Raw genomic sequence first — 15,122 nt, forward strand, 5'->3', positions numbered from 1 at the left:
ACCTTTCCAGCCACCAGCTCACAGCTGTTACAACTACCTTAAGCTGATCATTACACAGCTGTTACAGAACATTGAATGGGGAAGTTAACAGGCTATTAAATGAGCATTTAAGCCTCCAGCTCAACCATAACTAATGGATAGCGATAAAACGCTCGTCCATATTGCAAACCATCCATGTTAATGTCGAGTAAAAGTAGGGATGAGCGTAAATGCATTAGTTCCAGACAACATTTATGTCCAAATGATAAATGAGCACAAAGCCATTACTACCGTCCAATTATGTGCATTTAATGGCCGTTACAGACGTTAAAGGGCTGAGGATAAATGGTCATTATTAGGCATAAATCCTCTAGTTGTGGTACAACGTTAGAGAGACTAGTAAATTGAGTATTTACTCATACAAAGGCCATTTAAAGCCAGGAAAGACAAGTAAGTGGGGCTTGTTGTACACAAACACAAAAATTACTTTATAGATTACAGATTTCTAAAGAGTTTAAGTTAACTTAAGCATCAAAGGGTCCTTGGTAGGCCCCAAAACGGTGTCATTATCTGCTTACTGCTTTCTTTGGTATAGGATCTCCAGGTCATCCATCGTACTGATGAGCTCTAGGTTGTCCATCGTACTGACGAGGAACATACTGACGAGGTGAAATCTTGCTTCATTAATAATTATACAAAACACAATCCACTCATAAAAAATATAAACAACAAGCTATTCATTTCTTTGTAGCATGCCTTAATGACTAACTCCCAGCAAACTTGATAGCCCCTATGTGTCTAAATGCATTCTTGAAAGCATTCAGGGTCTTTGATGTGACCATCCTTTTCCTCCTCAGTCTTGGAGTTTGACTGCTGCCTAAGTTAGGCGGTGCAATTGGATTGGAGTTGGACTAATTTTCATAAGCTTGAAAGAATGAGCTTCTGCAGGTTTGAACTGAATTAGATGATCTTGTGGGGGCTTGAGGTGGTGAACTTGGCCTGGATTGGCTCATTCTAGTTTGGTGTGCACTTGGACTGGAGTTGTGCATGTTGGCCTGGGGTGGTGGAAAAGGTGTGGCAAAGTTGTGCATGGTGTACTGGTATGGTGCACCTAGGCTGGATGAGCAGTGTATGCTGGTCTGGTATGGTGCAAATGGCCTGGAAGAGCTTGTCCATGGTTGAGGAAATGCACTAGGAGTGAAGCTATGCATGCTGGACTAGAATGATGCAAATGGACTAGAAGAGCTTGTCCATGGTTGAGTTGGTGCACTAGGAGTGAGGCTGTGCATGTTGGACTGGGATGATAAAAATGGCTGAGGTGGTGCAAATGGGGTGGCTAAGCTTGGTTGAGCTTGTCTTGTTGGTTGATTGATATTGGAAGAGTTTCTAGATCTGCTAGTTACAAACAAGAAATCCACATTTATTAACATGTAATATGTAAAAGCATCTACTTGACAGATATGGTAGAATTTTACCTTATTGGCTGCACTAGTTCTGTTTGTAGTGCTTGGTAGTGAAGATTTCCTCCAATCTCACCCTTACAACTTCTTTTATCCCACTTCCTGCAACTACAGTATCCCACTTCCTGCAACTACAGTATGCTTTGGCGAAGTCCACAATGAAGCTTTGCAGTCCATTTTTAACCTCAAACTGTGTATGACTTGCCCGACAAGCAAGCCACCTACTGCATGCAGTCTTTTCCTTATTCAACCTCTTAAGCACTTTAGGGCATATCATTGATTGCACTTTCATGATCATTTGTCTGTTCTCTTGAAACCTGGTCATAAGATATAACTTGATGGACTCCAGCTGCAATTGCACACAAACTGTTAATCAAACAATGTATCTGACTAACTGTTACTCAAACCACAAGATTCATACCATAGTAATTATAGGCTTAGATCTAAACTTCAAAATCCTGCTATTAAAACTCTCACAAATTTTTTTCAGTATTGTATCATTCAACCCATCCTTACTAAACATGTGTCTGGCCCATATGGTGGTTGAATGATCTTGCAATCAACCATGTGCATCCTCATCAATTCCCCTTAGTTCATCGATCAGCCTATCAAACTCAGCTTTATAAGTAGCTTTGGATGTTTTCAAAAACAACTCTCTAATCTAAACACTAGGATGGTTCTTCCTAAGATTATTGTAAAGGTGTCTGTAACAGATCCTATGCTCATATTGTGGCAAATTATCAATGAAAGTCTGCACCAATCCTTGTTAGTACAACAACAAGATATGTGGTGTTAGTAACTCTATACATCCAATATGGTAATGCATATAGATTATAGTATCTGGTGTTAGTAACACTATACTACAATATGGTAATAAAGATGCATACCTTTTGCTAGTCTGATATAAATGTCCATCTGGTGTTCTGACCTATGTCTGCAAGTAGCAAATTTTATGAACCAAGTCCAGGATTCTTTAGTTTCAGCCCCCATTATAGCATACGCAAATGGGAAGTACTCTTCATTAGGATTTCTAGCAACTGCTGTAATTAATTGCCCACCTGACTTAGTTTTCAAGTGGCATGCATCCAATCCAATTATTGGCCTGCATCTAGCCAAAAACCCTTTCTTGCAACCCTCCAGGCATATGCACAACCTCTCAAAATAAGAAACCCCATAGACCAAGTCCATCTCAGTAGCCAAATCACCTTTATTGAAGGTATATACCTTCATAAGTATGGTATTGCAAGGGCTAGCCCTCCTCAACTCCTCACAATACTCCCAAAGCTGATTGTATAACAGTGTGTGAGCCCTATCAACATATTCTCTTGCCTTTTCCCTAGCCCTATTGACTTTTCCTACACTTATGTTTAGTGTAAACTTCTCATGTACAACATCTTGGATGTCTCTTAGTTTCATGTTAGGTTCTCTTCTCACCTTCATCAACTTCTTACCAATGTATGAAGAAGTGCACCTTGGATTCTTATAACTCCTAGAGCATGAGTGTTCTAGATTCAGTGTTCTTGGTAGCTCTTTTCTCTTGGCACCTTTGTTAGATATGCTACAAACTTGAAGTTTTCCTGGCAAATTGCTCTTACTCTCTGCAAATATTTTTTTGCAAATCTGATCCCCCAACCACCATGAACTGCATAATCAGTTATAGTTTCTTTGAATTGCTTAGGTGTTGTGAACAATATATCTTTCTCAAATCTGATATGTTCAGCCTTAGCAATTGGCTTAAACACTAGGAAGGTCCTCTTTTGTCCTTTTCCCTTTTCCACAGGTTTTTTCAGTTCATCCTTAAAGCTATCATCACTATCATCCTCAATATCATCATCAAATGATGACTCCTCAAAACTGTGCAACTTCCCATTCTCATAATCAGAGTTCATTACAGTAGTACCCATTTGTACTGGTTCAGCAACATCCTCATCAGAACCATCCCATCCTCTAGGCCACTTCCCTCACCATCACCTCCTCCACTGTCATTGCTATCAGCTACATCCTTGTCCTCAAATGGGTGCTGAGTCACAGGTTCCTTACCTACTCTCCTAGAATGCACCTCTGCAGCATCAACCTCAACAACATCATCATCATCAACCTCCTCAACCATTGGTGTTTTACCTTCTCTCCTAGAGTAGGCTTGTTCGGCATCTACTTCAATTGGATCCTAACTATCATTGTTATGATCTTCATCACTAACATACATATCATTACTACCATAAAAATTGTAAACTCCATCCTCATCATTGTCAGCATCTTCACTACCATCATCATTACTGCCATATCCTAAAAGGTTTTGCTCCATTGCCAATGACTGCACATCTTCCCCAATATCCTCACCTTCATCCACTAGTATAGGATAATCTACTAGGTGCTCTACAAACACATGAATTTCTTCATGACCCATCACTAAATCTGTCATGAACATGGCATCATCATCATCAACTATCAAATGGAAATTAGCTTTCTCTTGATTCTTACCAGACATTTTATACCAAAGCCTGCTCACAGAGTTATATCCAAAGTCCCTGCATATATCCTTAACCTTTGTCTTGGACCACCTATCAGGGTCACAATTGTCCACTACATCCACTTTACCTCCCACATATTTTTGAGGGTTATAAGTAAAATACCCACCATGGTGCACAAACACACTAAATCGGTCATCCATGTTGCATGCAAAACACATATAAACCATTTAAATAATACTGACTACATTCCAAAAACCACTCATTAGTTAACAAAATAGCACACATTATATAACATTATTTAACAAATCAACACTCATCATTCCACAATCCATCTTAACTATTTTGAATTATAAAAATATTAGAAATGCACATTATCTTCAACAGGGGAATAGAGGGACCATATTGGAAAGCACAAACAAACACATATTAAACAACAATGTCATAAAAAATAGACATATTCATAGTAATCCACAAACAAACAAATGTTAACATTATATATCATAAACTCACTTTTATAATGACTCAGCATTTTGGCCCACTAACTCAGTATCACCAATATGCTTTTCCCACACATATTGTCAATATACATCACACACAGAATTAGCCATTATCTTCAATAGGGGAAAATAGGGACCACATTGGAAGCCACAAAGAAACATAACCCAGACAGGGACCAACAAACAATCAAAAGTCACTAAACAAACAAAATAAAGTAAAAAACCAATCAATGAATATACAAAGCAACAATGTGGCCCCTACGCATAATATAAAGCTAGCTATATATAAGGACATAGACAGAGAGATATAATACCTGTGTGTTTGGCTTCAGTTCATAGAGATAGAGATCTCACTGCTTTTCTTTTCTCTGTTATTCTTACTGCTTTTCTTTTCTCTGCTATTCCAAGAAAAATGGGGTTGGGTTTGGCTTTAGAAATTGCGGTGGATTCACCACAAGAAGATCTCAGATTAGTTTGTTTATTTGCACATGGGTTTGGGTATTTGCAATTTTGGGTTTGTTTGTTTGCGATGGTGGTTTGATGGCTATCTTAGATCGAGAGGGAGGTGGATTGATTTGGCGATTCACAGAAAGAGAAGGTGGATTGATTTGGGGGTTCACATGTGCCATAGGTGGTTGTAGTGAGGGTCACGTGTGAAATAAAGGGGCGGAAAACCCATGTGACATGGGTGACGAGTGCCATGGTGGATTTTTAATAATATTTTAATTCCTCCGTTAGTCACCTCAGATATTTTCATCTGTTGATTGACGAAAATGATGAAAATTACACGCGTTAATTGGTTTAAGAACTAAAAGTGGTGAAATGAAAATGTAGGGAACCTAATGAAAATAAGGCCAAAACGTAAGGACTAAAAGGGCATTTATACCTTTATTTTATTTAATAAAAAAGCTTTTTTAAAATTGATCTTTCTCTTTGTCATTTCTTTCTTTCTTCTTTGATCACTTGACTTCATTGAGCAATTTCCTTCTTCTTTCCTAACAATCTGTGAGCTCACATTTCAAGAAACGAATAAAATTCTTGAACTTTTCATTTACCACTGCAAATTCCTTGTCCTAAATCTCCGAATTTCCTTTTCCACCCTGTGTAAAATTCTTCTTCTACAACGATGTCTAGAATGAAACACGAGGTGTTTATCAGTTTCAGAGAATTTGACACCCGCAGAAACTTTACACACTACGTTGGTTCAGAAAGGCCCATGAGTTCATAAATCTCTTCTTGCAAGTTGGGTCGAAAGACGTCTTCATTCTAGGCATATTTTGTGGGCCAAGCAAAATGGGAAAGACAGCAATTACAAAAGCTATCTATAACCAGTTAAAAAAAAAAAAAAAACTTTCGAACGTAGCAGCTTCCTCACAAATGTCACACAAATTTCAACGCAGCCCAATGGTCTTGTCTACGCTTTGGCTTGGGAGATAAAATCATCATAACGACGTCGACTACGAATGTTCAACTGCTGGATTTGCTTGGAGTATATCAGATACTTTTGGCTCTACTACCAAACATTGAAGTAAGCATGTATTTTTATCGAAATCTATATTTTGTCGCATGTCGGAAAAAATCTAGTTGTATTATGATGTATAGGACATTTGAGAGCAATACCAGCTAAGCTTTCACATAGTTACTGGGCTTAAAAGGGTATATCTTGGTATATTAATAACACAATCTCAACTTTTAATTTGAAAAAATAGCAAACATATTTGATTTCTTGTTGATTTATCCCTTTATTCGTATATTGTTTTCCTCCTTGGTTTGTAGAGCAATGACAGAGTGAAGTATCTTGAAAATTGTTTAATCAGAGCACGTCAGGAGAATGCTGTTCAGGTACTATTATCTTACAATAAGTCCACATTCACCACAAAAAAAAAAAAAAAAGATTCAGAGCTCATCAATACGGTACCTAGCATTCATATGATGATATTATGCTTTTAAATTCAAGACATAGCTTTATTATGTTTAAAAATGTGAGATATAATTTTAATATAATGCTCAAGCTCAAGTATATACAATATTAGAAGAAGAAGAAACTAAAGGAGACAGAGTGAAGTCATGGAAGCACATGCCTTGTTGGGCCAAATAATTATTTTATTAATGGCTTACATGGCAAAATAGGGAGAAGCCATGTGAAAAGCGAAGATTATGTGGATGCCCAGTTAGGATTTAATTAAGATAAAGATTAAGGCCAGGGAGAATGACAAGCGGTGTTAGATCTAATTACAAAGCAATTCTATAAGATAGTGAGCAATTACCTTGAGAAAGTTATGGGCAGTTACTGAAGGAAATTTGGATGTGCGCAGCGAAAAAATAACGGATCTACTTCATTCATAAATATTAACATGCACTATGTAAGTTTCAGAATTAGAGAACAAGAGAGTGTACCTTGAAGCGATGAATTTCAAAACTGAAGATCAAAAACACTTGGGAAGACTTTCAATCTTCGCTCCAATTTCACAAACGCCCAAGATGTGTGGTCTCTCAATCAATTCCAAAAGGAGAATGTCAAAGTATCTAATACTTACATACGCCACTTCAGAATGATGTTTTTACAATTCTCTACAGAAAATTCTGTGTGTTTCTCCCTTTGTGTCTAACTGATTATCTAATTGGGCTGGCCTTTTGGGCCTTTCCAATTGGGCTTAAGTGTGTGGCTTGGAGTGGGACCAAAAAGGACTAATAAGACACTAGCTCCAATGGGCCTTGGGTTTTTCTGTTAAATTTTGACAAGTCTAAAGTTAGCATTAACTATATTTAATACCACTATATAAATATAGTTGCACTTTAGGCCTTATCTATAAATTATATCCCAAGACTTTATTGTACATGCAACCCATTCATAAAATATTCGTAGTAATACAAAGTCATGAAAGAAGACTGTCACTTTGTAGATTACTACATCTTAATTTCTTGAGTACCCGTTTAATCATTGAAAATTATTCATTATATATATTTATGAAATCCAATTCCATATACACATACACACACACACTTTAGTAACTCCTTACTAAAGTGGTTAGGCCTAAGTTTCTGAATAACAATCTCATTAAATTTATCTCAATGGAATATTTTGTATCTCCGTTAAGAGATTATGAATTCTATCTTGAGAATATATGTTCTATCAACACTAAATGCGGTTGCCCAACATACTGAGGTTTTGACCGTTACTCTAGATCTCACTCCTGATATATCAAAGCAACCTACACCTTATGATTAAGTCCATTATTCTCTCAAGATTAAGAGTTCATGCAAATAGAAGTCGTGAGATTTATTATTCATTTGACAGTCGTTAGGAGAATAATAAATCTCACAGCGGTTCAGTTTAATATGTCTTAACTCTTAAAACATATCAACATATCAACTAGAAGTCTCCACTTCTATGATCAAGACAAATAATCTTAGTTGATACGTTATAGTCTTCGCAGATGAAATACCCAATTTCATCACCGACTACAAACTATAAATTCTGAGTTTACAAAGAACTTGTGACTTATATCTTCTGTGACTAAATCACATACAATGTATCTCATGGACTATATGATAATGTCTCAATATTCATGTCATTAAGTCAAGATGGAATTCATAATAATAAAACAAATTTATTAAACATAACATTAAGTCATACATAATAAAATACATAGTATCATACAATAGGATTTAAGGGCACTAATCCTAACAGTTACCTCATGCAAGTATAGTCTTATGAGAGGTTACCAAACCCTCTTATCTTAACATCGAGACAGTTGGCATTGGAAAATCATTAGGAAGAAACACATGAAAAGTTTAATTAGGGATAACCGTCAAGGCCTCAAGTATAAATAGAGGCTCATTCTACAAGAAGGGGATGCCACGCATAACCGAGAACATACCAGAGCAATTCTGAGATCATATGCATTTAGTTCCTTGGGAGATCTAGTAGTTCTTAGGCAAGATAAAGTACTCTTTAGGCTTTATAGAAGACTTTATGCTTGTAATTTGCTTCCTTTGTATTTGTGATCTTATTCAATCAAGAATTAGTGAAGTTTGATGCAATATTTAATTGTTGATCTATGTTTTATCTGATTTCTTGATTTTTTAGAATTAATTTGAAATTAGAATAATGGCTTAGGCTTGAATATATTACAATTGCTGCAATATACCTTACTTCGAGATGATCTGCTCTGGATTTAGTTTACTTTGAGATGATCTGCTCTAGATTAGTTTACTTCAAGATGATTTTCATCGAAATGGTTCACTTTGAGATGACACACTCAAATCGAACCAACTTGTGCAAAACGCTTCTGTATATGAGAAGGATTGTTTCCTTGTTCAAATCCTCTACTCTCTTTAGCCCCAAACCTCCCCACTCTATGTCACACATTGAATTGAAAGCTACTTAGTACATGAGTAATCACTTCCACTCTGGTAGGAATCTGCTAAATTGCTGATCAATCAACTTAATGGCTATCTTAGGTGGTATGAAGATGTTAGAATAGTATATCTGTAGGCTATATAGCACCAAGGATAGCAATTGCAGCCTCCCAGAAAAGGATAGTTTCTTAGTTCACCAGGACAATTCTTGCATCTTAGACCTTGCTTGCATTGTTTGATTTTATATATATATATATATATATATATATATCATTTTCTTTAACAAGAAGTAGTGGTTCTGGCTTAGTCAATATGCATTTGAGTTTAACCTGCAAGGACTGTCATTGGATTGAATGGACGTAAAGAAAGCTTTGTCATTGATTTATGAACTTCAATCCCTATAGTTTTTACAGGTATACTTTAGTCTGTTGGAATGGACCAAGGTAAATGTACTGTGATGTAGGATGTATTTTTCTTCTGTTAGCTATTATAGGCATGCTAATTATTAAATCACATGAGAGAGTTGCATAATCTATCTTGAACAGATATTTCCAACCCTTTACCACGTTGATTTCATTAAGGGGAAAGTTTTGAGCAAAGAGTTTTATACTTCTTTAGAACACTTCATTGGCCTTAGTCTTATCTGTTCTTTATTTGATTTTTTGCTTTTTCTAAAGGATAACAGAAGCTGCATTCCAATCAGGATGATATAATTATTTCCAATTCTTCTAGGACCACACTTTTGTGTAACAACTCTAATGTGGTTGCTTATGAGTAGTATACAATCACTTTTACATGGACCTATCACTCTTTTTTTACCACTCATTATTCATAGTAAAGTTTTGGCAAACTGTGTGTCGCTAGACCTTCTCTGTTATTTCACTGAACTTTTTAGTGTGGTAAGCTCATTTTGAAAGCAATCTTACAAGAAGAATTTATAGCATGTAGAAGAATTTTATATCACTGGAAATTTATAGCGTGTAGAAGAATTTTTCGCTCTTTTGATAATGGACAGTGTCTATTACACACGTGCATCCACACGAGTGTGTAACAAGTTTTTCCCTTTGATAATATTTTCATCACTTTGGGATATGAACATAATCCTTTAATTTATTAATAGAAGAGTAACATAAAAAATTAATGTATGCGTATTCCATTTTTGCTGAGTATTGTCTGTGTATTTAGTTCAAGCTGGAGAGACCCTCTTATTACTACTAATGATAGATATAACTCATTTAGAAAATTTTTAATTAGAAATGTTATTTTGATGCTATAATAAATTAGTTCAAAGAATTAAAGTTGTCAAAAAAAGCGTGCAATTATCTAATTTTTCACAGAAGTTTCTGCAAATGAAATATTAATTGTGCTAAAATCAGTTGTCTTAAGCTTTACCATATATGAAAGCAGTCTGAACCCTTGTAGTCAATTATCAAAGTTATGTTCCTGTGTGAAGTTATTCAATTTGTTTCTGAAAATGAACTAAAACTGGTTAAACTTTTGTTAACAGTCAACATAATGATAGTTCAAGCTAAGTTAGTGAGAAGAAATCTTTTACTGAAATTTATTTTGACCTCAAGCAAAAAGCTAGACTCATGCTTTATATCACCATTAACTGTAAGGTAGCTAGAAAAATGTTTTAAGTTCATTTTTCCATAGACATTTATTTATATGTATGCCATTGTATAAATAAATCAGCTTATATCTACATGAAAACTTAACCTTCGGTTGGTCCTTAAAAACATGTAAAATGAGTTCCTAGAAAATGAGAAATTTCATTGTTAATTCTGAAAAATGTGAAATTTTGAATGGGGTGAAGTTTTTAATTTATGTATGCATATTTATAAAAATAGAAAAAAAAATTAGCATGTTTGGCACGTGTTGATCATTAGTATTTTGTTCTGGTGTCATAAAAATGCCCAGATGTATTAAAATCTTGGATATTAACTTCATAAAGAAAAAATCTGGCTATCAGATTGCAAAGCATCTTTTACAACAGCTACGTTACCACGAACCTCGGGTTTCTGCACTCTCTTCTTGTCACCTTCTGCACATTTTATGCCCACTGGATATGGTAGTACACAGAAAAATGTTAGCTGCTTCATCTATATAAGCTGATTTAGAGGTACTTGCATTATCATCAGCATTGAGCTTTCAAGAGTCTAGTGGTAAGTCACAATATTACCTAGAGTTGTCCTAAAACGGTGCAGTGGGATTTAAAAAAAAAATATAATTTTCCCCTTTCTAATTTGAATTCTTATCATTGTATCCTCACAATATTAGAGCAGTTACATAGTTGTTCCTGAGTTCCTTAATTTCTTAAAGTTCTTGTATTTCTAGACAGAAGATATGGCTGTTTGCAGTTGGGCCAAAAAGTGCTTTGGCCCTACTTTACTAAACGGAGTAGCTACAATTGAATTCTTATTAGTTTTATAGCTATAATTTATAATTGTGTTTATCTATGAAGCCTTTGCAAGTATTTACCTATAAAATGAAGCTCGAGTTTGTTGCGGAAGAAACAAATGTGTAGGAACAGAGATGTATGTTTCATTTTTTTTTTTTTGGGGGATAATATCAGTTTGATTTCACTTAATTATATGAGCTATTGCTTGATGTAATTGTGTCTAAATTAGCTCATTTTCATTCCCATCTTATTGTGCAGAAGTTGTTATTTGGATTTAAGAAGAAATGGGAGCAGCAGTTGATCATGTTACCCCCATGGGCATGAGTGGAGGCTCAGCTGAAGGGAATGACAAGAGTGAAGGGCAGCGCTTTTCCTGCAAAAGCAAGCTGACTGCGCTTGTGGTGGATAATGGAGGAGTATGCCGAGCCATACAGACTGCACTCCTACGTTCATATGGTGTTGAAACAGAAGCTGTGGAGACTGGGGAGGCTGCAGTGGAGCTAATTGCCTCTGGAGCAACTTTCAGTCTCATTATCATTGAGATGCTTCTGCCTTTCATGAATGGCCCTGAGGTATATATTACATCCTTCTATGTCATCTTATTAGTTGTCATAATAAATATCTTTTGATACGTCAAAAGTTTTTTTAACTCAATTGGTACCTCTGGTATTTCCAATTGAGGAGTCCAGGTTCAAATGCTCCATCCCATGTTATTCTAAAAAACAATATATATATATATATACACACACTTATGCTACTTCAGTCTTCATGTACAATTTAACTTTCGATTTATTGTACTTTGGCCAAAAGATAATAATATCCTGTTCCATCTATTATGTTAGACTGCTAAGCAGATTCGTGCCATGGGTGCCCAAAGCAAGATTTTGGGGATCACTGCATTTTTTGATGAAAGGGACCAACAAGAATTTCTTGCTGCTGGAGCGGACAATTTCATTGAAAAGCCATTGTCACCAGAAATTGTGATCCCAATCATAAGGGAGCTCGACAACTAGATGTGAAAGAGCACATCAAAATAGCTAGAGGATCTATTACAATGCTAATTCCTATCATATCATATCATATCATATCATACCGTTATCTTTTTCTATGTTCTTTGTGTGGACTGATATAGTCATTTGCCATAGGTGCTTGAAGTACATCTTTAGTATTTGTGGCAATTGGAGACATATGTCCGTATCCTTGTCTTTTAAAATTTAAATAAAACCGTGTCCTCTAAGCTTCTTGCAAATTCTTGTATCATTTGTTTCTCTTTTGTTTTATGCTCTTTTCCTGCTCATTATTATTGTAAGGAAAAAACTTGTTTTATGCTGTGTAAAACTTGATTTAAAGTCACATTTTCAAGTTATAAAAACACAGCGAACACACTACGTACAACAAACGCCACACCTTTTGTTATTGCATACAAAAATGCCAATTCTCTATTGCATTGGACTTTAGATTGCCTATATGCGATCACTCTTAATTGATCATTTGAGAGATGAAACCATGATTTCATCGTTAGGAGACCAAAGTTTGAACATAAAAGTTTCACCACTTAAGACTGGGAAATTTATAATATACTAGCCTCTGAGCACGTGCTCAGAGGATTTTCTATTTTTTTGAGAAAAAGTTAATATTTTGCATTCATCATAATTTGGAATCACTACATTTTTGAATCACAAAAAACTTACAAGTGTGATGAAAAATTATTTCACCTGTAATGCATAATACTTATCACACTCCTAGGTTTTTTGTGATTGAAAAATGTAGTAATTCCAAATTATAATGAATACAAATTATTAATTTTTTCCTCAAAAAAATAGAAGATCCTCTGAGCATGCACGTTGCTCAGAGGCTAGTAATATATAACAAAAATATATGTTAGCACCATTCATATACATATATCACATTAAAATTATAATCTGTATTCACTGAGGTTAGGGACATTTATTTTGATGTCAAGACTATTAAATCACAAAATAAAACATACAAAAACTTATATGAATCCTTGATATTCAATTGCATAAGTTCATTACTTAGATGAATGAGTTGTTATGTGCATTATTGCCGAAGCACCTATATCCATTTTCAACCACCCCATCAACCAAAATACAGAAGAAAGAAGAGGAAGATGTGTCTTTAATTGTCTTTGAGAATTTGGCAGAGCAAATCCCAAATCACCCTTCTTAATTTACCAAATCAACTTGTAAATAAATTAAAAAGTGAGTTACTAATAATACCGTTTTGGTTGCTAGAAAAAAGAATCTTCAACAATTAACGAATTATAAATATTTCAAATTTCCATTCATTTTCCAAGGTTCTCAGTCACCTAAAAATAGCATAAATCCAAATTTCCAAAAAATAAAAAGAGAGTATTTTAATGCAATAAAAAAAGTAAAGAAGATATTAAAAATTGGAAACAAATTTAGTGAAGTTTTGAATGAAAAAAAAAAGGAACAGAATATAGTTGAAAAATATGTGAAGGGATTTTTTTATTTCAGTCCTATAAATTATCTGTAAACGTACCATTCTGTTGAATCCTAGTGCTGACTTTTTGTTTGAATTTTTTTTTTCTACAATAGCAGAAAATTTTATTAAATTAAAGAAATTGTTTAAATTGACACTCGATTTTCACTTTTAAAAAATCCATTCTTATTTATGTTTAACCAACAAGTATTTTTTGAAAGTACATTTTTATGGAAAAAAAACAAACTATGTATTAAAACCCTTCAAGAACCATTTTCACCCTATATAGAATCATAGATAGGAAAATTACCAATCCATTAAAGCTACAAAATTTGAAAACACAAATTCAAACTATACCTTGTCTGCTCGTCTTACTGTTTGTTCTCAAACTTGGGTTGCTTCAAAAGGTTCCTTTACACCTACTAACTCACAAAAGAAAAGACAATGAAAATGAAAACCAAATAATTTATGGAGATCAAACAGCAAAACTACGAATTTAAGTTGAATTCAATTGATGATACATGAAATGAATAATCAAATCCAACAGAGTTAAATCTACAAACCTGAGAACCTAACAACTTTGTGAGAATTCAAGAGACAAATGAAGATTAGAAAGTGACAATGTTTTTTTTTTTTTTTTGGTGTGTATTGGAAGTTCTAACCTGTAGTAAAAGGGAATCTTTTTTTTTTTTTTGGTAATTGAGAAAGTGGAAAACATGGTTAGCAATTGTTGTGATAATTTCTGCCAATAAAAAATAATAATTGTATAAGTTTATCTCTTAAAAAGTTTGAATTTAGTTTACAATTTGTTGAAAGAGGGAAAAAAATTGAATTTAGTAATTGGATAAGTGGAAAACGTGGCTGGCAAATTAAAGTCACTAGTCTTTGAGCACGTGCTCATGCGCGTGCTCAGAGGCCCTTCAATTTTTTGGGTAAGAGTTAATTTAGAGCATTTATTATAATTTGGGAGTACTACATTTTCCAATCACAAAAAAAAAACCTAGGGGTGTGATGAGTATTATGCGTTAGCAAGTGAAATAATTTTTCATCACACCTCTAGGTTTTTTTTTTTTGTGATTGGAAAATGTAGTACTCCCAAATTATAATAAATGCTCTAAATTAACCCTTACCCAAAAAATAGAAAATTTTCTGAGCACGCACGTGAGCGCGTGCTCAGAGGCTAGTATTATTAAAATACCTAAAAAATAAGATTTTTTTTTTTTGCTTGAAGTTGCAAAAAAAGAAGAAGGAAACCAACGTTGATGGTTTTTTTTTTTTTTTGCTTGAAGTTGCAAAAAAAAAAAGGAAATCAACGTTGATGGTTTTTTTTTTTGTTGATTGAAGTTGCAAAAAAATAGGAAACCAATGGTGATGGATTTTCTTTTGTTTGAAGTTGTAAAAAAATAGGAAAGCAACGTTAAAGGACTGACCACCCTAAAAAAAAAAAATTTGCATATAGATAAGTTATCCAGTATTATTCGTGCTT

At 34.5% G+C, this 15,122-nt stretch overlaps 1 protein-coding gene across 1 annotated transcript; it reads left to right on the forward strand.

The window, feature by feature from the left end:
* Positions 1 to 11,454: 11,454 nt before the first annotated feature.
* On the forward strand, positions 11,455 to 12,183 carry LOC142619140 (two-component response regulator 24-like). Its single transcript, XM_075792214.1, has 2 exons — positions 11,455 to 11,742; positions 12,013 to 12,183. Exons 1-2 carry the CDS (start codon positions 11,455 to 11,457, stop codon positions 12,181 to 12,183), a joined length of 459 nt encoding a protein of 152 aa, XP_075648329.1.
* Positions 12,184 to 15,122: the final 2,939 nt, after the last annotated feature.

The sequence above is a fragment of the Castanea sativa genome, chromosome 12 (genome assembly GCF_040712315.1).
Source record: "Castanea sativa cultivar Marrone di Chiusa Pesio chromosome 12, ASM4071231v1".
NCBI lineage: Eukaryota > Viridiplantae > Streptophyta > Magnoliopsida > Fagales > Fagaceae > Castanea > Castanea sativa.

Coding starts and splice junctions, on each gene's coding strand:
- LOC142619140 (XM_075792214.1), top strand. CDS start 11,455: ATGGGAGCAGCAGTTGATCATGTTACCCCCATGGGCATGAGTGGAGGC. Junction 11,743..12,012: donor CTTTCATGAATGGCCCTGAG/GTATATATTACA, acceptor CTATTATGTTAG/ACTGCTAAGCAGATTCGTGC.